The sequence below is a fragment of the Octopus bimaculoides genome, chromosome 19, assembly GCF_046866305.1.
Source record: "Octopus bimaculoides isolate indiv1 chromosome 19, ASM4686630v1, whole genome shotgun sequence".
Classification (NCBI taxonomy): domain Eukaryota; kingdom Metazoa; phylum Mollusca; class Cephalopoda; order Octopoda; family Octopodidae; genus Octopus; species Octopus bimaculoides.
The window spans coordinates 50,722,782-50,745,679 of NC_142946.1; the positions used below are offsets into that span (position 1 = coordinate 50,722,782).

General features: G+C 36.8%; 1 protein-coding gene across 19 annotated transcripts in view; it reads left to right on the forward strand.

Annotated features, from left to right (window-relative positions):
* LOC106884116 (KH domain-containing RNA-binding protein qki.L) overlaps positions 1-22,898 on the forward strand; it is an 87,444-nt gene that overhangs the window by 41,427 nt on the left and 23,119 nt on the right. For 4 of the 19 annotated variants that reach the window (XM_089337664.1, XM_089337665.1, XM_089337667.1 and 1 more), the window contains exons 2-6: positions 545-678; positions 7,040-7,156; positions 13,355-13,498; positions 16,204-16,239; positions 20,048-20,162. In XM_089337664.1, coding sequence (XP_089193790.1) covers positions 545-678; positions 7,040-7,156; positions 13,355-13,498; positions 16,204-16,239; positions 20,048-20,162 — 546 coding nt within the window. Of the gene's footprint in view, positions 1-544; positions 679-7,039; positions 7,157-13,354; positions 13,499-16,203; positions 16,240-19,865; positions 19,963-20,047; positions 20,163-22,898 lie in introns of all 19 variants that reach the window. The other 15 variants (XM_014935915.3, XM_014911997.3, XM_014935523.3 and 12 more) reach the window with 5 other exon arrangements.

The following is a 22,898-nucleotide window of genomic DNA, read 5'->3' on the forward strand; positions in this document are numbered from 1 at the left end:
TTTTTTTTGTCTTTGTTTTTTTGAATCCTCTGTGTGTGTGTGTGTGTGTGTGTGTGTGTGTGATAATTGTCTACCATTTAACTTGTAATGACAGTAATTTTCGCATGGCTCGTGCCCTATTCTGACAAGTTGTTTGCCAACAACCGCCAGTTAACTTCTCTCCATTTCATGCCCCTGTAAAGGTTATTCTCTTCTGTTTGAATGTCACCGTTCTCTCTTAACTGATCAAATTAGTTCTCTATTAGCTCTCAATTTATACTATTTTATATATGTTTGTCTCTTATATATATATATATATATATATATATATATATAATGTGAGTCTGTGTGTATAAAATAAACACGCACATTCATAATGGCACTTGTTAAGGCATTTATCAGTGTATTTAGATTTGATTGCTGCTGTTCATTTTTTTTATCTATTTCCTATAGGATTGTTTTGTTTTTGTTTCTTTTTTTTTTTTGATATCTTTTGTTTTATTTTATTTTCCATGTCTTTCTATTTTTCTGTTTGCTTATTATTTCTTTTTTTTATCTTCTGCAGAGATAGCACGGATACGCTCCTCATTGTTCCATCACAAAGGAAACAGCAGGGAATCTTTACCCTTACCTGCATCAGATGGTCAAGCAGTCACATTATCACAGAAACTTTATGTACCTGTCAAAGAACACCCTGATGTAAGTATTATACCCCTTATTTCTGCTTGGTTATATCTTTGTTATAGATATCATTTAATGTCCACTTTTCCATGCTTTCATGGGCCAGACAATAGAATTTGTTGAGGCAGATTTTCTACAGCTTGACACTTTTCCTGTCACCAATTCTAACCTGTTTTCCAAGTAAGGTAGTACTTTCCCATAGTTTTTCTTGGAAGACTGGGGGAAAAAAACAAACCCTTACTTGTATGATGCTCATTTACAACCATCACATACAGTCAAGACGGATACCCACTCACACATACACAAGCTTCTTTCCATTTCCATCTGCCATATCCACTTATAAGGCTCTGATTAGCTCAGCGCTTTAGTAGAAGACCAACCTAAGGTACTACACTATGGAACTGAACCGGAGATCACATAGTTGAGAAGCAAGCTTCTTAACCACACAGCCATGCCTCTGCCTTTTTTCCCCCCCACCCCACAGATACCAACCTTGTTTCCAAGTATAGCAGCTTTATTCCAATGGTCATTTGCTTGTCAAACAACTATGGTGTGGGGCATAAATATCACTGCAGCTTAGGCAGTCTCAAAGGATAAGCACACGGACAGCCAACACACACATTTGCACAACTGGCTTCCATACAGTTTCAGCTAAATTTTACTCATTGGGTATTGGTGAACCCAAAGCCATAGAGCTAAAGGATATACATATCCATTGGATTAAAACAGCAAAACTGGTAGAACGGTAAATCGAGAAGAGGGGAAATGTTTTATATTCAAAACAAATCCTAAATTTGATAGCCTTTTCAATTGTGCCTGCTCATATTTGAGATCATTCTCCGACCTTCTGCAAGTATAATTAAATCCTACACTTAATGTTAGATGGCCTTCCATATAGTTTTCATTGACTAAATTTCATTCACAAAACATTAGTCTGCCCTTTACTACAGTAGAAACTGTATGAGATGGAAACCCCCCACACACACACACACATAAGAAAAAGCATGATAAACACTAGATATAAATATTTTTGCATTTTACCATTTAGTTATTTGCATCTTGTGTTTATCATGCTTTTCCCAACATTTGCTCTGTATATTGTAATTGGTAATCCTGCTAAGTAGCAGCTGCAGCACATTGCTGCAAGCAGTGGTTGATAATGCTGTGTGGAGCTCTAAACTCCATAGTGGCAGTCATACATGTCTGCATGAGTTAGATGGAACTCGCTGAGGCAGATTTTTTTTTTTATAGCTGGAGATCCTTTCTTTTGCCAGTCCTGACCTGTTTTCATGAAAGGTTGGGAATGAACAATACCAGTTGTAGAGCAAGACGAGGAGGAAAACGCACACATACATACAATGGGATTTTTTTCAGCTTCAGTTTACCAAATCCAGTCAAGTCTTTAGTTGGTCTAGAACTATAATAGCCAAGGTGCCATGCAGTGGGACTGAACCCAAACCACATTGAGAAACAAACTTGACTTCACAGCCCATGCCTATCATGTGTATGTATGTGATATGTGAAATGCCAGTAGCAGAAATGAACTCATGACCCAGTTGTTTGGTACACCCTGACACGTGTCTGTTTCGACTCACAAAGTGTATGTGTGTGTGTACACACAATATAACCAGTATTCTCAAATTAATGCAAACCACTTTTACAGGGATGTAAACAAGTCAACACTGGTTGTCAAACAATGGTGGGTGGGGTAACGGTAATATACAAGGGGGTGCTGAAAAGTTCCTGGTTTTTAGGGAAATCACAAAAGGTCTGGTTGGAGGTCCAGCCTTCCAAGTTCTTTTACAGAGCTTAGAAAAATTGAAGGACCGCTGCAATAAGTGTATGAATCTGCGAGGGAACTATATTCAATAAAATCTTAACTGATCCTCCTGTATTTTTTACCCAAAACCAGGAATATTCCAGTACACCCTCATATAGACACACACATATATGCAACAGGCTTCTACAGAGTTTCCATCTACCTAATTCACTCATAAGGCATCAGTTGGCTTAGGGTACTAATTGAAGACACCCCAAGATGCCTGACTACGAGACTGAATCCCCAGAACCATATGGTTGCATAGTGAGCTGATAGACTTTCAATTGACATTTGATTGTCTCAGGCAATGTGATGTGTATAAAGAAGTTTTGTGTTATTAACCCTTTAGCATTTAAACCAGCCATATATATCTGGCCTAAATATTCTACCTGTTATGTTCAAACTGACCAGATCTGGCCTCTCACACCTACCCTGCAATGTCCTAAAAATAAGCAATTTTGTGAAAATCTCAAAGCTGCAAGATGATGCATGATTAATTCAAATTAAAATGAATAAATAATCGTTACATTTGACAGTAATCTGAGTGTTAAAGGGTTAAAAATGTATGAACTTTGAAAAGTTGTTTGTATTCTCGGAGTGTCCTTCTAAAATGTTGTTTTGTATACTGTCAGGTTAATAAGATCATTGGGGATTAATTAGCCCTTTAGCATTTAAACTGGCCATATCCGGTCAAAATATTCCTGTTTTAGGGTTTCAAAATGAGTAGATCTGGCCTCTTAAACTAACCCTACAATATCATTCTAAAAATGAATTTATCTCTTCAAAAATCTCAAAGCTACAAAATAATGCATGGTTCCTTCAAAACAATCTGAATAAATAAGCATTACTTCTGACAATGTGTATGCGAAAGGGTTGAGGAATTAGATCCTTATACACAGAAATGTCCTGATGCCATAACCCTGCCTCCTCCCCCACCTGAACAGAAATCCATTTAGTTTAGTGCATATTTTTTCCTACCTCCACTGTCTTAACCTCCTTTTCTCCACTACATGCACTGCATTATGGGTAATGTCGTATTGCTCTTATCTCGACTCTATCATAGCTTCTTCCCAATCTAAGATAACAAACAAAATTCCCAGAACTTCATAACTTGGCAATGACCTTATATGGTTGTCAATTCACGATTTTTTTTTGATTTTTTAAAATCCTTTTTGGAATGGATAGCAGGCTGCTTAGAAAAGTGGTTCCTATTAGTTAACCCTTTCGTTACTCTATTTCTACTGAAATGCTTTAATTTTTGAAAATATATTTAGTAAAACAATTTTTCTGTCATTATTAAGCTGGTTCAAGAACATAAATTTGACAGGGAATTTTGAAAGAGGTTTAATTTAGGTCACTTCAAAAAAAAAAAAAAGGATTGCGCTGTAGAACAAGAGGCAAAAATGTTGATATCAAAAATGTCAGTATGAATTTAGTGAAAATGCACATTATTCAGTACTGATGGAGATGGCTATCTTTTTAGCTTTGATCCCTTCCTGCTATTGAAAACACAGTGGTGGAGTATTTATTTATTGCCTGCTTCTCTCTCTCTCTCTCTTTCTCTCTCTTTCTCTCTCTTTCTCTCTCTTTCTCTCTCTCTCTCTCTCTCTCTCTCTCTCTCTCTCCTACTGTTCCTCTCTTTCTCTGTCTCTCTCAGAAGTGAGCAATACTGATGTTTGAACTAATAACCATGTAAACAGGTAGTCAAGCATCTTGCTCTTCAAATAAGAAAATATCTGTCCGAATGATTGTCTTTAGAGTACAATGGTCTGCTAGTTTTTGCACTGATGGTCCTGAGATAAGGTTTTCATAGATGCAGGAGTGGCTGTGTGGTAAGTAGCTTGCTTACCAACCACATGGTTCCGGGTTCAGTCCCACTGCGTGGCATCTTGGGCAAGTGTCTTCTACAATAGCCTCAGGCCAACCAAAGCCTTGTGAGTGGATTTGGTAGACAGAAACTGAAAAGAAGACGGTCGTATATATATGTATGTTTGTCTGTATTTGTTCCCTTAGCATTGCTTGACAACCGATGCTGGTGTGTTTATGTCCCCGTCACTTAGCGGTTCGGCAAAAGAAAGCAATAGAATGAGTACTAGGCTGACAAAGAATAAGTGCCGGGGTCGATTTGCTCAACTAAGGGCGGTGCTCCAGCATGGCCACAGTCAAAACTGTTTGGGTACTTTATTAGGGGTTAATTAATTGGTTGTTTTATTTATTGGCCCTTAAAAGAGTAAAAAGCAAAGTTGACCTTGGTGTGGTTTCAATTCAGGGTACATACAGAAATCCAGGACAAGTAGAAGTCATTCTATGTATTCCCTTCAAATGGAAAGTAAATTCTTTATATTTTTGGCATTTCCTACATCTTGCTTTTGTCTAGGATCCTTTGACTAGAATTACTTACCAAGCTTTGTATTTGGTGAATGCAAATTACCAGAGTATTTGAAATGTCATGAAAACGAGGATTAAGTGTCGGTCATGTTTCCCATTAGAGATAAGAATTCTTTAGTCTTGGAGGATGTTATTACCTTCCTCCACTCTCTAAAATTACTTTTGAAATCGCTCCATAAATTCCTTTGGCATCATTTCTAACAATTTAGCCATTTTAAAGCCTGTAAAATGTGTTAAATGCTTCTACAGGCACATTTTTTTATCACAGGGATTTTATTCCAAAACAAAGCAAAAAGTGATAAACCATTTCCTTGCACTCTGTAGCTTCCTCCTCCTCCTCCTCCTCGACACCCTTCATTCAGTTGAGTGAGCTTTTCCCTTTTTCTGTGTGACAAATTACTTGGTAACCTCACTCAAGCTGTTGGCATATGCACGTGCGCACATACACAGTACATGCTGTGAATTGGTTGGTGTTAGGAAAGAGCATTCCAGTTGCAGAAACTATGCCAAGCTAACATTGGAGCTTGGCACAGTCCTGCAGCTTGTCAGCTTCTGTCGAACTGTCCAACTCTTGTCACCATGGAAAATGGGTGTCAAATGGTCTACTAGAATAGATAGAGGATAGGTGGAGTTTTTCTCCAAAATTTTGGTTATCTGAAGTAGTTCCTCTTGTAGCTGGATGGTTCTCATACTGTCAAAGTAAAAACCAGTCAAGCTTCTGCAGTTGGATGAACTTAACTCGTTTGTCACCAAATTGTCTGAAATCTGTACATAGGTCTGGGATATAAAAGCTATCTGTTTTTAGTGTTAATTATTTTAAAATTTAAACTTTCCCTTAGTTTAAGAAATATTGTTTCAAACACCTGGTTTTTTAAATTATTTGTTATTTAGGCAGAATGCTAGCTAGCAATGGGGAGGTGGGAGTTGGTCAATTACATTGACCCCTGCCACTTGTAATTTATTTTGTCGGCCCTGGAGGAACAAAAGGTGAAGCTGACTTTGGCAGGATTTGAACTCACAACCTCCCCACAACCTGCTTTAATCATTCTGCCAGCTTGCCACATTAGACCCGATTAATGAGTGCCGTTACTTTACATCACTAAATCTCAAAATCTGGATTATTTTCCAAAAAGGCTGAATTTGGCAACCTTCCAGTGGGTATCAGACCAAAAAATTAGAGCAAGGGGAGCAATGCCTGTTGTCCCAGAAGCCCAAGACAGACCATCACAGATTGATTTATATACTGACTGCTGATCACCTATCATTTTAATGTAACATCTTAAACCCTTTAGCATTCAGATTACTTTATCGAATGTAATGCTTCTCTACCATTGTTTTGAATAAACCTTTTAGTGTTCAGATGACTGTCAAATGTAATGCTTATTTATTCACATTGTTTTGGATTTATTGTGCGTTATCCCTTAGCTTCAAGAGTTTGATGTGATTGTTTACTTTTAAAATGACATTGTAGTATAGGTGTGAGAGGCCAGATCTGGCCAGTTTGAACAAAGGCAAGTAAAATATTTTGGGCCGGATATGGCCCAAAATATGGGCTGATCATGCATTATCTTGCAGCTTCAAGATTTCAAAAATGTGATTGTTTAGAATTAGAATAACATTGTAGGGTAGGCATGAGAGGCCAGTTCTGGCTGGTCTGAACACAAAAGATAGGATATTGATATGGCCAGGGTTTTTTTGGCAGGGGCTTATTATATGGTTCCTTTATTTGATTCCAAATATGCCTCTTTATGAGGGTTTCTTTGTGACATTTTTATAGTTTTATTTTTATTTTTTCTTGTTCTACTCCACTTGAATAGTTGTTTACTTGATTTGTGCCTTGCACCAAGTCATATATCTAGCCTGGGGTTATGCAACTTGTTTATCCAGTTGTTAACCCTTAAGCATTTAAAGCGGCCATATCCATCCAAAATAATGTTATCTTCAGACTAGTTGGATCTGGCCTCTCACATTTGCCCTACAATATTCTATAAATAATCACATCACTGAAATCTCAAAGCTACAAAGTAATGCACGACTAATTCATATCAATGTGAATAAATAGACATTTCATTTGACAGAGAAATCTGAATGTTTAAGGGTTTAAACCTCAAAAAGTTGCCATTCAACCTCATTGTTTGTTGCTGTTTTTAATTGTGCTTTTTAATGTTTCAGTTTAATTTTGTTGGACGAATATTGGGCCCACGAGGGATGACTGCTAAAGAACTTGAACAATACACAGGCTGTAAAATCATGGTACGAGGGAAAGGATCAATGCGGGACAAAGTAAAGGTAAGTTCTTTGGGGGTCTTTTTTTTTTATTTTTCCTTACAATTTGGTTCCATTATGATTCCAAATATGGCTTTTAAGAGGAGGTTTCTTGTGACATTTTTATAGTTTTTTTTTTAATTTTCTCCACTTGAATAGTTGCTTAATTGATTTGTGCCTTGCACCTAATAGCTGGCCTGGGGTTACGCAACTTGTTTATCCAATTGAAAGTGGCTAGTAAACAAATTCTTGCTTTATTTAGCTTATTGATTTTTGAATATGAATTTCCCCACCTCTTGTCCTTTGAGGAATGTCTTTAGATTCAATAGCCATTAAATTTTGGCAATTGAACACTCATATTTTTGTCAGAATTTGGTGCTGCCTGAAATATTTAGACAATTTCAGCTTCTGTGTGTGCGTGCACTTGTATATGTGCAAATGTGACTGCGTGGTTATCTGAACTTGTTTTGTAGTATAGTCAGAACCAATCAATTCCTTGTGGCAGAATTTAGTAAGATATAAAACTGCAGGAAGCCTAGAGTGTGTGTGTATTGCTATTCTGCACTTGTCAACAGAAGTCATGCAGTGATATTGTTAATGTGCTTTGTCACCCTGCATTTTTGAAGTCCTCTGGAATATTAAAAACAGGTAAGGAGTTGTAGACAAGTATGTGAGACAGCAAAATCCCTCTTCAAATAACACCCCATCCAAACAAGTCTATAGTGGCATGTGGAACAGACATGAAATATGTATGTATATAAGAGAGGAGTGGCTTTGTTGTTTAGGAGTTTGCTTCCCAACCGTATAATTTTGAGTTCAGTCCCATTGTCCGATACCCTGGGTAAATGTGTTTTACTATGTGTTGGACTCTGGTCAACCAAAGCCTTATGAATGGATTCGACAGATGGAAACTGGGAGAAACTAATTTTGTGTTGGTGTGTATATGTTCGTGCCTCCATATCTTGATATCATGCAATTGTTGAAAAATGAATCGTTCCTTTCCAATATTCTGCAGAATCACATCATGGGACGGGGGGAAAATATTACCTTGCTTGGAAACAGGTGAGAGTTGGCAACAGGGAGAGCATCTGGTTGCAGAAAATCTTCCTAAATAAACTTGATCAGACCCATACAAGTATAGGAAAGTGACTTTTAATATGATAATGATTTTATATATCACACACACACACACACACACCCTTGAGATATTAGTTAAGATGAAGGCTTCATAGAAACATTACTGGAACACATTTAAAATCAGTGTATTTTGGTGAAAATGCTCTTGACTTTTATGGGCGGGATTGTTTGCTCTCAACAATGTAAATCATCAAATTTGCAAATATTTCTACAGCTGGTTGCCCATCATTGAACTGTTAAACAAGATGGCACCTTCTGCAAATTGAAATTTAGTTTTTTTTCTTTTTTTTTTTTGTTATTTACTTTAAGGTTCCTGTCATCATCATTTATCAAAGTTCTGATGTATTGTTTGTATAATAAGTCACCCAGGAACAAGTACTTTGCTTTCAAAAATAACAAATTCAGTTTTCTTAATCCTTTCATTCTCCTTTCTTTGAGTGGTGGCTGGAGAAGGAGGGGGGCAGGGGCTGAAATTATCATTCAACCAGTTTTTATATCTATACTGGTTCTGGTCGGTAACTTATTAATTTCAATTATCTGTGCAAACGTTTAGTTCTTTTGCCGTTCCAAGCAAATGTTTTCACAGACCCAATGTTTTCACAGCTGGTTTTTATAGCTATTTTCCTACTTTGAACACCAATTGCTCTTATCAAGAACAGTTGATATTTTTATCATTTCACTTCCTGGAAGCGAGTCAATATGACTAAGAATGACAATGCTGTGTGTGCTTTGGGACTGGATGCATTTCACTGCTTCGTTTCTTTCACCCACCTCTTACTAGCCAGTTCAAACCTCAACTTAAATCTATTGCTGTGATTTATTAATTTCTTCTGAGGTTAGTTAGTCTCAATTAATTGTTCTGAAAAATGTTAGTCATGTCTGATTACGAGAGGCAACAGTAGGATTCTGAACAAATGTTAGTTGGGAGACGTTTAGTTTATAAAACTTTAGGCGCAGGAGTGGCTGTGTGGTAAGTAACTTGCTTACCAACCACATGGTTCTGGGTTCAGTCCCACTGCGTGACACCTTGGGCAAGTGTCTTCTACTATAGCCTCAGGCTGACCAAAGCCTCGTGAGTGGATTTGGTAGACAGAAACTGAAAGAAGCCTGTTGTATATATGTATGTATATATATATGTGTGTGTATGTTTGTGTGTCTGTGTTTGTCTCCCCCAACATCGCTTGACAACCGATGCTGGTGTGTCTGTCCCCGTAACTTAGTGGTTTGGCAAAAGAGACCGATAGAGTAAGTACTAGGCTTACAAAGAATAAGTCCTGGGGTCGACTAAAGGTGGTGCTCCAGCATGGCCGCAGTCAAATGACTGAAACAAGTAAAAGAGTAAGTGCATCATGACTGTGTGGGTATGAAGTTCAATTCCCATCCACGTGGTTTCAGGTTCAGTCCCCCTGTATGGCACCTTGGGCAAGCAACATCCTATGTCTTCCAACCAACCAAATCCTTGTGAACGGATTTGGTTGACAGAAACTGAAAGAAGCCCGTCGTATGTGTCTCAGTTTGACACCCTTTGATAGTTTTGAGTATCATTTTCATACAAGCAGTATCATTTATTTCCAGTCTTCCATGAAAACATGTCCAACCAAGAAAATATTAACTTTTGGGAAGCTGTCAGGGGTTGGCAACAGGAAGGGCAATTTGCTCATAGAAAATCTACCTTAACGAATTCCAACTAACCCATGCAAGCATGGAAAAATGGACATTGAAGCAATATTCCATTAGCTTTTCAAGAGGAAATTCTCCCAGTCTGTTTACCAGTATTGTTGCACTTCATTTTAAGTGCTGCTAATCAGTTGCTTTTTAAGGAAACTAAAAAAAAATTAAATTAAACAAAAACTCAACCTGGGGTGATTTTTGGATGCATGTAGCACAGAAATTCACAACAATTTCAGCGTTTGAAATTGAACTGCTTTATTTTTCATTCTTACTTTCTGTTTAACTTTTTCTTAATGTTATTCTACTAATTCTAATTACTTAACAATAACCAAGATATATCTTCTACCCATTGTCTGGAAATACTTTTCCAGAGAAAATATCTTAGGACTAGCTAGGAAGAGGGCGAGTGTCAGAACTAAACTTGGCTATGGCATTTTAGTTTCTGCAATTGTAAAACCTTTATATTCTAACATTAAACAAACAAGGATTAAATATAGTCTGGTGGGGATTTATAGATTTTAAGATTCTATTGCTGAAAATGCAACACGAGAATGAAGTCTAAAGACCCATTTTTCAGTCGCATGACAGTGACAATATCATTTTAAGGTGCAGGATTTTTCAATACCAATCTCATGGTTAATGAAATGAGCGCTGAATTTTTTCTCCAAAGCAAACATAGCCGTTTTTAACTGAGGAAGGATTTTGTGTTGAAAACTCAACTCGCCCCAGCTTGGATTAAAAACAAAAAAAAAAAGGTGGGTTACATGGTTAATTGTTATGAAAACTGGACTATATTATCATATACTCTGTGTTGTGTGTTCAGTCAGAAGTCTACTAAGCAGTCCATTGTTAGACTAGAAACCTTATTTGATATCTGTTAATCTGTTTATAATAAATATTTGAGTTCAATGTTTGATTGACACCATACTTGACAATGTTCAATTTAAAAAAAAAAATTGTGCACGAAACTTCAGTTTCTCTCTCAAAAGTGGAGATTTTATGAGGGTTTTCTCTTTCCATCCCCTCCTAAGCTTTGCACTGTTGCCTTCATATAGTTTTGTACTTAACCTCAATGATTCTAGAATTTTGCATATGCTTCGACAGTACAGCCACAAACAAATTCTAGATCACATCTGAAGGGAGGCCATTTGAGCGTTAGACAACAATTCACTCACCAACATGCAATGACCAATAGCTTGCAGTTCTGTTTCACTGCCCTGTCCCCTTATAACTAAATAGCTGTACAACCCTCTTCCAGTCTCACAGTACATCAGTCTTTGCTCCTTATTACTCCAAATATGACCCAACTGCTCTCCCAGGTTCTGCTCTTGTCCCGGTCATTCTCCCTTCAAAACTTCAAACCTCCAGGGTTCACTTCCTGCCCATATTTTTCGTGTAGGTATGAACCTACTGATACTGAAGGTCAAGGGCATTGAGACTAAGTAACAGATGTCAACTAACTTGCTACTAGAATGTGGCAATGACCTATTTATTTGACAAGATGTCAAACTAGCTGCTGAAAGGAAATTGACCTAGTTGACTTATGCCAACTAACTGCTGTTAAGACTATTGACTTATTTATTTTACTGTAGAAGTCAGCCTGCTGCTGATACTCCAAGTCATGAACAATACCACTTCCTAGAAATTTTTTTTAATTATAATCTTAACTATTTGGCTGAGTTGTTGGTGTGGAGTAGATTGTCTTATAACTCTGATCTGAGTTCAAATTTCATTGAGGTCAACATAGCTTTTCATCCGCTTAAGGATTGATTTTTAAAAAGAAAAAAAAAAAGTTCAGGACAGTGGATTGGCAGAACATGTTAAGTCTGTTGACATAGCTCGTGGTATCAGTTCCTGCTCTTTGCATTCTAAAAGCAATATCTGCAATGATGCTGGTGGTACCAAGCTGTATAGGTTCAAGTTCAGCAATCTTTCTCTTAGATAAAACATTGGTGAAGAGAAATATGCACCCATAGCCAATTGCCAGTCAAGAAGTGAGGACCAAAAAATAAAACTTCCTTGAGCTTGCACATTATCAGCTGTGCCAATGCAAGGCTATCGCTGACTAAAGTAGACTATATAAACATATAAACACACACACACACACACACACACACACACACACACACACACACACACACACACACACACACACTCACACTCACACGTGCCATGAGGACAAAATGACCCAAATATGATTAATATATCTGAAAAAGCAAAAATATATTTTTCCCCGAGATAGTCATATGAACGAATATTGTCTGCACTGTGCGTGTGTACACACACACACACACACACACACACACACACACACACACGTGCATACATTTGTGTGAATGTATATTGAACTAAATAAACTAAGCTAGCTTGTCTCATGTTGAGTAGTGTATTCATACACGCACACACAGTGGTAAAGTTCAGAAGGTAGGGTCAAGAATTTAAACTTTAGAGCCAATGTTTAACTCCCGAAGTGTCTATTCACAGCTTTAAATAGCAACTTTCAATGCATTAGCTTGGATTGTATCCCCACCCTTTCAGGATATTGTGAACCCACAAGGGATTGTGAGTTTTCGTAGAAGTAGAGAAATGTAAACCAAATGCATTTAAAAAAAAAAAAAAACTCTGTTAGGATTAATATATGAATAGGATTTTGTTATCGATGAGTACAAAATTTGACTGATGGTGCCACAAAGTCTGATATGTAATTATGGAGCAGTTTCCATAAATATTGGACATCATCATTTAATAATCATTCTTGTAGGAGTCAGACAGAGTTAAATTTTCTATGGCCAGAATCCCTTCCTGTCACCAACTTTTACATTTCCAAGCAAGTTAACATTTTCCATGGAAGACTAGGAACAAACAACATCGCTTGTATGATAGTGATGTTCATCCACACACCGGGGCAAGGGTGTGTACACACACACACACACACACACACACACACACGTGATGAGCTTCTTTCAGTTTCTAACTACCAAATCCACTCACAAGACTTTGGTCGGCCCAGAGTTACAGTAGAAAACTCACAAGGTGGCACCATGCCATGGGACTGAACCCAAGACCATGTTTCAGAAGCAAGCTTCTCAACCACATAGCCACATTGCACCCAATTCATGCAAGTGTATAAAAAGAGACAGGTCGGATGAGATAAATTTTGTGCACTAGCTTCTGTTCGATTAAAAAAAAAAAAACTTTTTCTTTTGTCTTTACAAAACACAAGGGAAGAGATGTTTGCAAATTGCCATTCTGTAAAAGTGGGGGTGGTACTAAGCTGCCAAATGTTGAGGAACTCCCTCCCTCCCCGACTTGTACTTAAATATTGAAACGGCACCAAGTGTGCCAATACCTTTTGACTTTTGCTGGGCTTCTTGACTGTTCGCTCAATGGCTTTTGGATTTTCCTACTATGCAGGAGGAGTTGAATCGGGGAAAGCCAAACTGGGAACACTTGAACGAAGAGTTGCATGTACTCATCACTGTAGAAGACACACGTAACAGAGCAGAAATCAAGTTACAGAAGGCTGTCGAAGAAGTGAAACGACTATTGGTGCCAGCAGTAAGTAACACAGTAATAATTGTCTTTTTTAAGCTGGTTTGAGTAGACAAGTATTGGTAAATGCAAGAATCTGAAGGCAGGGTTGGCAGACGGGGAAAGAGGAGGGGCAGTATTGTTAGTTTTTTTTTCTAAAACAGTAGGTTCTAAAAATTGCTTAATTCTGCTTAGTTTTGATTTTTTTTTTTTTTTTTTTTTTTTTGACTGCTGATATTATAATAATGTAATTTATTAATAAAAATAATCATAATAATGAATTTACTAAGCCAATGGCAAATCTGTATTACAAGACTAGTGTTTCTTTCTGGTGACTAAATTTTCATCACAGCATGGAAAGGGTTCTAACTAAGCTAATAAAGCAAACTAGTCTTTTTCTCTTATTTTTTTTCCTTGTTGCTTGATTAAAGTGGAAAAAAAAAAAAAAAAACTAATTAAAATTTTTTTTTTTCACCCTGAATCTGATGGGTGGGGTGCAGCAGAGATAATAATTTCATGCATATCTTTTCTTTGTAACACTATTTGCTTGTCAATTCTAAGATCTCTCTAATATGGAAATGCATGACCTTAGCTTCCTTTACTTATCTTAAATATTTAGTCTCTCAGGTTTCTTATTTTCTATAGGATTTTTTTTAAAGTATATTTTAGTGTCCTGTGACCAGGAAGATAAATAAAAAAGAAATTTTATATGCTCCTGAAAATTTTATGAGAAGGATTTTTTCTCCTTTCTTTCTCTCCCTCTCTCTCTCGTGTCCCACCACCAACATTAGTTTATTTAGCTAATTTCACATTTGTACCATTATAATTACTCCTTGTTTTTCATCAGTACAAAAGTTGTTCCCCTCATTTTCCTCTTGTCTTGTTTACTTCAATAAATTATTGGCATTTCTCTTATTTTCTAAGCATTCTTGCTTTATAATACTGCTCGAAATTTTTGAGTATTTCATTTTCAACATGTTCACATCAGAGGACAATAGCAGTCGGCAGAGCACGGACAAAACTGCCTTGTTGTATATGGTTATGTCCTACATGTTCTGTGTTCAAAATCTATCAGGTCAACTTAACCTCTCATCCTTCCAATAATTGGTGTTGATGTAATAGACTATAGCTGAGAAAGGACTACCCCAGCATGGCCACAGTCCAAGGACTAAGTATTGTTCTTTCTCTCAGTAATTATTCCCAGTATATTCATTATATTTTAGTATATAAATGAAATACAGCATATAATGTCTATCTCATCTTGAAACTTGAGTTTTGTGTTCCGCCTTGCCTAATATTAGTGCCAGCCTCACTTAGCTTTAGGCTTGTGTGTATTTGCTCTATGAATTTGTTTCTGTGAAAATTCTCATTCAGCCAAAAACATTTTGTACCGTTTTGCTTTTTGTACTTTTGACTGAAAATGTCTTAATGTGGCTGCAGAGATATTTGAGGAAAAGTTGAGGAAAATTTTCTTTTCTTTATTAACCCTTTAGCATTTAAATCGGCTATATCCAGCCCAAATATTCTGTCTGTTTTAAGTTTAAACCAGTCAGATCTGGACTCTCACACCTACCATACAATGTCATTCTGAAAATAATCACAGCATTGAAATCTTGAATCTCTGAGGTAATCTATGGTCTTAGTACTTATCATGAGAGTGCAGGCGTGTGGTGTAATTGTATTTTACATTTGTGCTCCAGTCTTAAGATCAGTTTGAATTTCTGTATTGGGCACTACATTGTGTTCTTGAGCAAGAAAAAAAAAACCGCTTCACTTCATGTTGCTCCAGTCCAGTTAGTTGTGAATAAGTTCCAGCATTAGTTGGGCAGTTAACCCTGTGATAGACTGGCATCCCATTCAGTGGTGGAGGAATGTTATAATCTGTCACGTATACTCCATGGAAACCTGATTAAGCCCTGACCTTATGAATCCAAGGACTCAAGACAGACCTAACTTATCACATGAGGCACGAAAGACCCTTAAAAAAAAATTCCTCTCCTGCTAATGTAAGTCGAGCTATGTTTCAAAGTAAGTCTTCAATAGCCAAAATGCAGTTATGTACTGACTTGACCTACAGGTCATCCCATAGAAAACCCTTCATCCAGCAATCTGTTCTGTCTGTGAATGGGTTTCACTTGTGGAAATTCTTAGCCGTACACAGTATGGTTGTGTGATTAACAGGTTCACTTTACAACTACACAGTTCAGTCCTAATGTGTGACATTTTGCGTAAGTGTCTTCTATAATTTCAAGCTAACCTGTACTCCATGACTGGGATTTGGCACATAGAAATGGTACAGTAGTTCATAATGTGTGTAATTGTTTCTTAATATCCTGTCTGTTAGTCTGGTAATCAATAAGATAGGTACTAGAAGTGCTGGGAATGATCGATATATAAATGACTAAATACATGATGAAAGCAATGTCCTCAGCATAGCTGCAGTCCAATGACCGAAACCAGTCGAAAAATATAGCAAAGTAGTAATATTTGGTATGTGTAATAATGGTGTTTTCCACATTTTTATTTTCATTATTTTATTTTTCTGTTCTGTTGAATGTTGTGGTGATTGGAGCCACATCTTTGGAGATTTTAAGGAAATGGGTTAAATGCAAAAAAAAAAAAAAGAAATTTCTTTTTCCTACAAAGCAAAATAATAGAGATTAGTCGTTTATTTGCTTGTATTAGATTTCTAAAACTATTGTTTAAGAATCCTGCAACAATTTTTATTACATGCTTCGAGGAAGGACAGTCAACTTGATTCCAAACATGTAAGTAAATCTACATTGTGTGTCATACACATATATATACTCACACATGTATGTGCATATACATATGTACATATGTATATCTACATACATATATATATATATATATATATAGAAATATATATATATATATATATTCTAGATGTGTGTATTATATATATATATATTCTGGAAGGTTCTTGCATGATTATCTCCCAAACATAGGTGTAAAGCTTTCTTTGTTTATATTTTTATATTATTTCCACTTTATTTATTTATTTTTTTTCCTTCACATTCTATTTGCTATATATATATATTATATATTTGGTGATAATGTTTCTTAGCTGTTGTCTTCTGTGGCTCTTCAATTCCAATTTCACAGGTTGCCAGTTGCTTTTAACAAAAAAAGAAAAAAAAAATTTTTATAAATATTTGCACTTTGGTACTTATTGTAATTTTTTTGTAATTTTTATTTTCCTATTTTTTCCATTTGCTTCAGTTGTTTTTTTTCTTTTTTTTTCCTGAAATGTGATATTTGCAAAACACCTTTCTTGTCTCCCCCTTCCCCCTCCTCTACACTCGCTTTCATGTTGTCATTTAAACTCAAACGTGTGTGTGTGTGTCTTATGTAGATGTTAGTATAACAAGCAACTTGTTCATTCAGTAAAAGAAATTGCAAAAAGAAATATATATATAAAGTTTCTATTAAAATTTAAAAAAAAAAATTCCTGGCAACAAGCTGCATGCTTTATTAAAATACAAAAAAAAAAAAAATTGTAAATAAATTCATATCTGAATATATATTACTTTCATATTAGTTTCTCTATTGCATGTTTATCTTGTTTTTTTTTTTTACCTCCTTTCACACTTAAACACTTCCCCTTCTCCCCTCACACTTGTAAATTTTTAAGAGAAAACTGCATGATAATTCCCCACCCATTCCCATCAATAGTATCACAAACTTGCTGTGGTTCTGCTATTCATATCCCCGATGCTTTTTTTTTCCTTCTAAAAAGCAGTGATTTCTTTCTCTTCCTTCCTTCTGTATGTATGTGGATAAGCTCATGTATTACTAGTTACTGATTTCAGATACTATTATACTCTTAAATGGTTGGCGTTAGGAAGGGCATCCAGCTTTAGATACCATGCCAAAAACAGTCATAGAACCTACTTGTGCCCTCTGGCTTGTCTGTTCTTGTCAAACTGTCCAACTCATGCCAGCATGGGAAAAAAGGCATGTTAAATTATTATATATATATATACATGCACACACATAGAGAGAGAGAAAGAGATTGGGAGTTTTTGTCAGGGTGACTTTACCTGATAGGTATGCTCTCTCAGTGATCAAATTGTGGTGCCACTAAAATTCCAGTATGAACTGCAGTTGATGTGATTTTGTTACTGCATTTCTAAAGCAGTTAGAAGTAATTTTCTCATATATATTCTGGAGGATTCTTATGTGAATATCGTCCCCAAAATATAGATGAAAATAAAAATATTTCTGTTAGTGTACCACCAATGAGAAATGCTATTAATAGTTTGATAGTGGAAGTATGTCTGGTTGCCCACATTACGTTAATTAGTAAAATGTAAAACAAAAAAAAAGTAAGCTGAATTGTGATAGTTCATGTGTGTGCATGAGAGAGAAAGAGAGACATAAAGTACAAGGAAAAACAGATTGACACAAAGAAAATGCACAGGGGACACACAGGTGCACAGTTGTTGGCTAAAGTCTAGTAGTTTCATTGTGCCAGTGGATTTAAGGGAAAACCTGTTAGGAAAAGGTTTAACAAAAACAGGACAATGAGGTTTAGGACACTGTGCTTACAGTATAACAGCTTGCACTTCTTATAGATGTAGTCATTCTTTTGGAAAATGATCAAAATCCAATGATGATGTCCATTTCCTTATGGACTTCGTAGCAGCTGAGATGTGAGACCATTTGTCCTGGGACTAGGAAGGGTGCTAATGGCAACAGAACACATGGCACAATAAAACCCTCATTGCACAAAGCACCAGGACTGGTTTGATGATTATTAGACCCCTTTTACAGCTTGCTTAAGGACCTGCACCAAGTACTCTGAGTAACTTGGGTGCACCTTGGTCTGATGACTAACGCCCAGCCTCATTGGCATTTTCTTGGAGGGTATGTGAAGTCTTGTACTTTGAAGACTAAAAACTGCAAGCACAATTTTTATGCTGTCGGCACAGTTTAACACTTGCGATGGATCAGAATATATTGTCCTGCTGCAGTGGGTGTTAACTTTCAAACACCCTCTTCAATTAGGACTCTGGTTCAGACTTCATCATTATTGACATACTTTTCAAAATTTCCTTTCCCCCGCTACTTACATCTCAAGACACTCTACCAGCTGTCCATTCTGCACACCTGTGTGCATATACACATGCACGTGCATGCACACACATGCACGCACAGTCTCTTTCTCTCTCTCTCTCTCTCTTTCCCTCTCCAGCAACTGTTGTCTTCTAGCCCATACCAATCCGAAAAATATTTCAAAAGATAGTAATAACTTTTGGTTTCCCAAAATGAGTTATTTCAGATATTTCTTCCAGAAATTTCAAAATCCTGTCCACACTCAGGTGTCTGTGGCTGCCATGGTAACTATCTTGCCTACCTGGGTCCATTTGGAGTAATCTGCATATGCTCACAGCATGGCACTAGTAATTGGATGAGAATTACTGATGCTTGGTGTTGACTGTTGGCATTTTATTTCATTTTACTGCAGCTTTTCTAAGTCATTAAATTCTAAAGAATCCACAAGTGAAGAGGAGGGGACTCACATTGAACAAAAAAAATGCCATTTGCATAAGACTTGCTGGGAAACCTATGACAAATTTCCTTAGTGAGAACTTCTGACTTTCAGCTCTGAGTAAACCTTTGTTAAATATAGAGGGTGGTTTTAACCCTTTAGCACTCAAACCAACCATATGCCAAAATATTTAACCTGTTTCATGTTGAAACTGGCCAGATCCAGCCTCTCACCTCAACCCTACAATGTCGTTCTAAAACTAAACCATCACATCATTGAAATATCTAAGCTACAAGATAATGCATGATTAATTCAAAACAATATAAACAAGCATATTTGACAATCTGAATATTAAAGGGTTAAAACACTTCATAAAAGTGAGTGGGGCTTTACAATTTGAGCTGGGGGTTTTGTTCTAATGGAGAAAACTCTCCTTGGGTAGAAAATATTTTTGATTTTTCTCCCCCCCCCCCCCTACCTTTACATTTCACTGTTCGTCAGTTTTAATATATTTATTTACAGAATATTTAATATAGCTTAATACTAAAACTTTGACTAGCTGTGTCCAGTTTCTAACAAAACTGTGCCTTTCCCCCCACAAAGAATCACAATGTTGCTCCTGTATATTTCTCCCATGTTTAATTTCTTACCACCTCCACCAATACTGATGATAGTCTTAACTTTAGATGTAGTGTGGAATGTTGCTGTTGCTAGAGAAGTTAGTGAGAGGCTGATGTCATCTGCTTCCGTCCAGCCTCAGCTGTAGTCTTTGTATTCTTAGTTTCTTGCAATGCTGCCCTACTTCCCACCCATCCCCACTCCACTTACTAATTGTTCTTCGCTTCTAATCACCCCTGCACCCCATTTGTTTTCTTTCAGCCTGAGGGGGAGGATGAACTCAAGAAAATGCAATTAATGGAGCTTGCCATCTTAAATGGAACTTACCGGGATTTCAAAACTGGTTCATCCATCCATCGTAAGTTTGCTAAATAGTGCATGCTGTGTACATACTCTATTAAGTCATGTTGTTTACAACTATGTTCCTTGTGATCCTTTTTCAGCCCGAAGGAGAGGATGACTTAAAGAAACGACAACTCATGGAGCTAGCTATCATTAACGGCACATATCGTGACACTTCTAAACCATCCGCCTCTGCAGCACAACCTTCCTCCACCCGTAAGTTTGGGAAGTGCCGTGCAGTTTTAGCTGTGTGTCATGGTTTTTCTGACAGCTTAGGATTCACTCTAGCTGCACCTGCCCTCTTATCTTAGCCTGCAACTTTTTTTTTTCCTCTCTCTCTCTTCCTACCCCTTCTTCAACTCCCCCCTCTCCCACTCTGTTTTTTTTCACTCTCCTTGGGCTCCTCCTTGCCAGTCTTATTGCCTCGAAACATTGTCATTATTCCTGGCCTCCCCCCACTGCTCTATTTCCATTTCTAGGTTGATTTTTTGCTCTTTGAATTTGATTTGTTTTGTTTTTGATTTGACTTTTTTTTTACCTGAATTTACCTGTAGATGTTCTCAGTGGAACAGATGCGATGACAATCTTCTATGAATTGCTTAGAACAATTTGATCTTTTTGAATTTGGGGAATGGTGGGCAGTTGAAATTGCTTAGTATATATAAGCTTAAACCTAAATCTGTGATAATTTAATCTGCATGGGAGCCCTGTTATCGCATGTGTTATGTTTTGGAGTTGCCTTATCCAACAACCAATAGCCTTCTCTGGCTGGCTTTATAGTTCTGATAGACTATTAAAATCTGTCTTGTGCATTTAGTTGCAGGTTTTTTTTTTGTTTTTTTTTTAAATACTGTGTTTCTAATCCAACCACAGGTTTGCTTGCATGCTAAAAACATGATTGTTCTTTCCTTTTTTTTTTCCTTTAATTAAACCTAATTAATCGGGTAACATTCAGTAATCAATCACTTCAGGTGTAGTATTGAGGGTTTTAAATTGTTTTGAAACCAATTCCAGGTTAAAATGATAGTTCTTATAAGGGTCTTTTTTTTTTTTTTTTCACCCCTCCCCTAAGGGTTCTAATTTGATGTTAGATTTTTCTCATAAAATAAAATTGTCTGGTTTTCTTCGTCATTTTATAATGAAACATTTAATTAGGGTCTCTTTAAGCTTAATATTGCAAAAATTTGCCTTGGATAGTTTTTGTTATAAATATGTACTGACAGTAATGGTCAAGGAATCTGCCATAAATAGTGACGGAATTTTAAAAAATTACTGTATAAAACATTTTTATAAAGTTATTTTTAAGACATAAGCAAAAAAACTTGGAAGTTTTCATTAGTAAAGCTAAGAGTGAATTATTTTAAATTTAGATGAATGAAAACTGATGGTTAGAGTAATCGCAAAATTGCCATTTTGTAATAGATGAACTTTGTTGTTTTCCTCATAAACAAGGCGCAGGAGTGGCTGTGTGGTAAGTAGCTTGCTTACCAACCACATGGTTTTGGGTTCAGTCCCACTGCATGGCACCTTGGGCAAGTGTCTTCTGCTCTAGCCTCGGGCCAACCAAAGCCTTGTGAGTAGATTTGGTAGACAGAAACTGAAAGAAGCCCGTTGTATATGTGTGTGTGTGTGTTTGTCCCCCCAACTTCGCTTGACAATCGATGCTGGTGTGTTTTACATCCCCGTAACCTAGCAGTTCGGCAAAAGAGACCGATAGAATAAGTACCAGGCTTCCAAAGAATAAGTCCTGGGGTCAATTTGCTCGACTAAAGGTGGTGCTCCAGCATGGCCGCAGTCAAATGACTGAAACGAGTAAAAGAGTGAGTAGTGGAAATGTAAAAATAAATGCATTACATCAGTATTGAAATCCATTTGATTTGTACAGCTGAGTTGAATAGTTCAGTTGTTGGATCACTTGATTTCATGTGTTGCTGTGAAGAGGATTTTAGGATTAACCCAATGAGAGCATCTGCCAGTAAGATGCTGATGTAGATAGGTACAGGTATGATTGTGTAGTCAAGCAGTTTGCTTCTTAATGACATGGCTTGGGTTCAGAACCATTGTGCAGTACTTGGGCAAGTGCCTTCTATTATTGCCCTAGGATGATTAGATCTTTGTAGATTTTGATAAATGGAAACTAAGAGAAGACTTGTGTGAGTGGAGTTCTTGGCAACAAGCAATGGTTATGAATGTCACTGTCATGTAAGCAGTGTCCTTAGTTTCTAATCTGACATGGACATGTATCAGGTCATTGGAAAATATTACATTGCTTGGAAACGAGCAAGGACAACCGGCTGAGAAAATCTGCCTCAATGAATTTTGTCTGACTCATGCAAGCATGGAAAAGTGGACATTAAAATGATTATATATAATGGCAGTTACTTGCTGCTAGGTCTAAGCACAAATAAATTGGTGCTTAACAAGTTTAATGATTAATATTTAATTCTTAAGGTGGTGAGCTGGCAGAATTGTTACTGTGCCAGGTGAAATGCTTAGCAACATTTTGCCCTTCTTCATGTTCTGAGTTCAAATTTTGCCTAGGTTAACTTTGCCTTTCATTTTTTCAGGGTTGATAAAATAAGTACCAGTTGAGTACTGGGGTCAATGTAATAAACTTACCCCCTGCCCTGAAACTGCTGGTTTTGTGCCAAAATTTGAGAGCAATATTGAATTCTTGAAATTCATTAGTAATTTTTTGGCTTTTCCTCTCCATTGTTTATATGTTGAATCTACAAATATGCTTCCTTATAGAAATATTTTGTTTGTGGAGGGGCCGATTAATTGTTCAGTGTGTGTGTGTGTGTGTGCGCGCACTTGCGCGTGTGCTATATGGAAAATAATAAACAGATTCTAGATCACTTCATTCTTTGACATTCTCTCCTGTTTCTTCTGTTGTATGTCTCTTGCCATATAATGGCCTTGCAAATAGGCAGCAGGACTGGCTAAATTTTA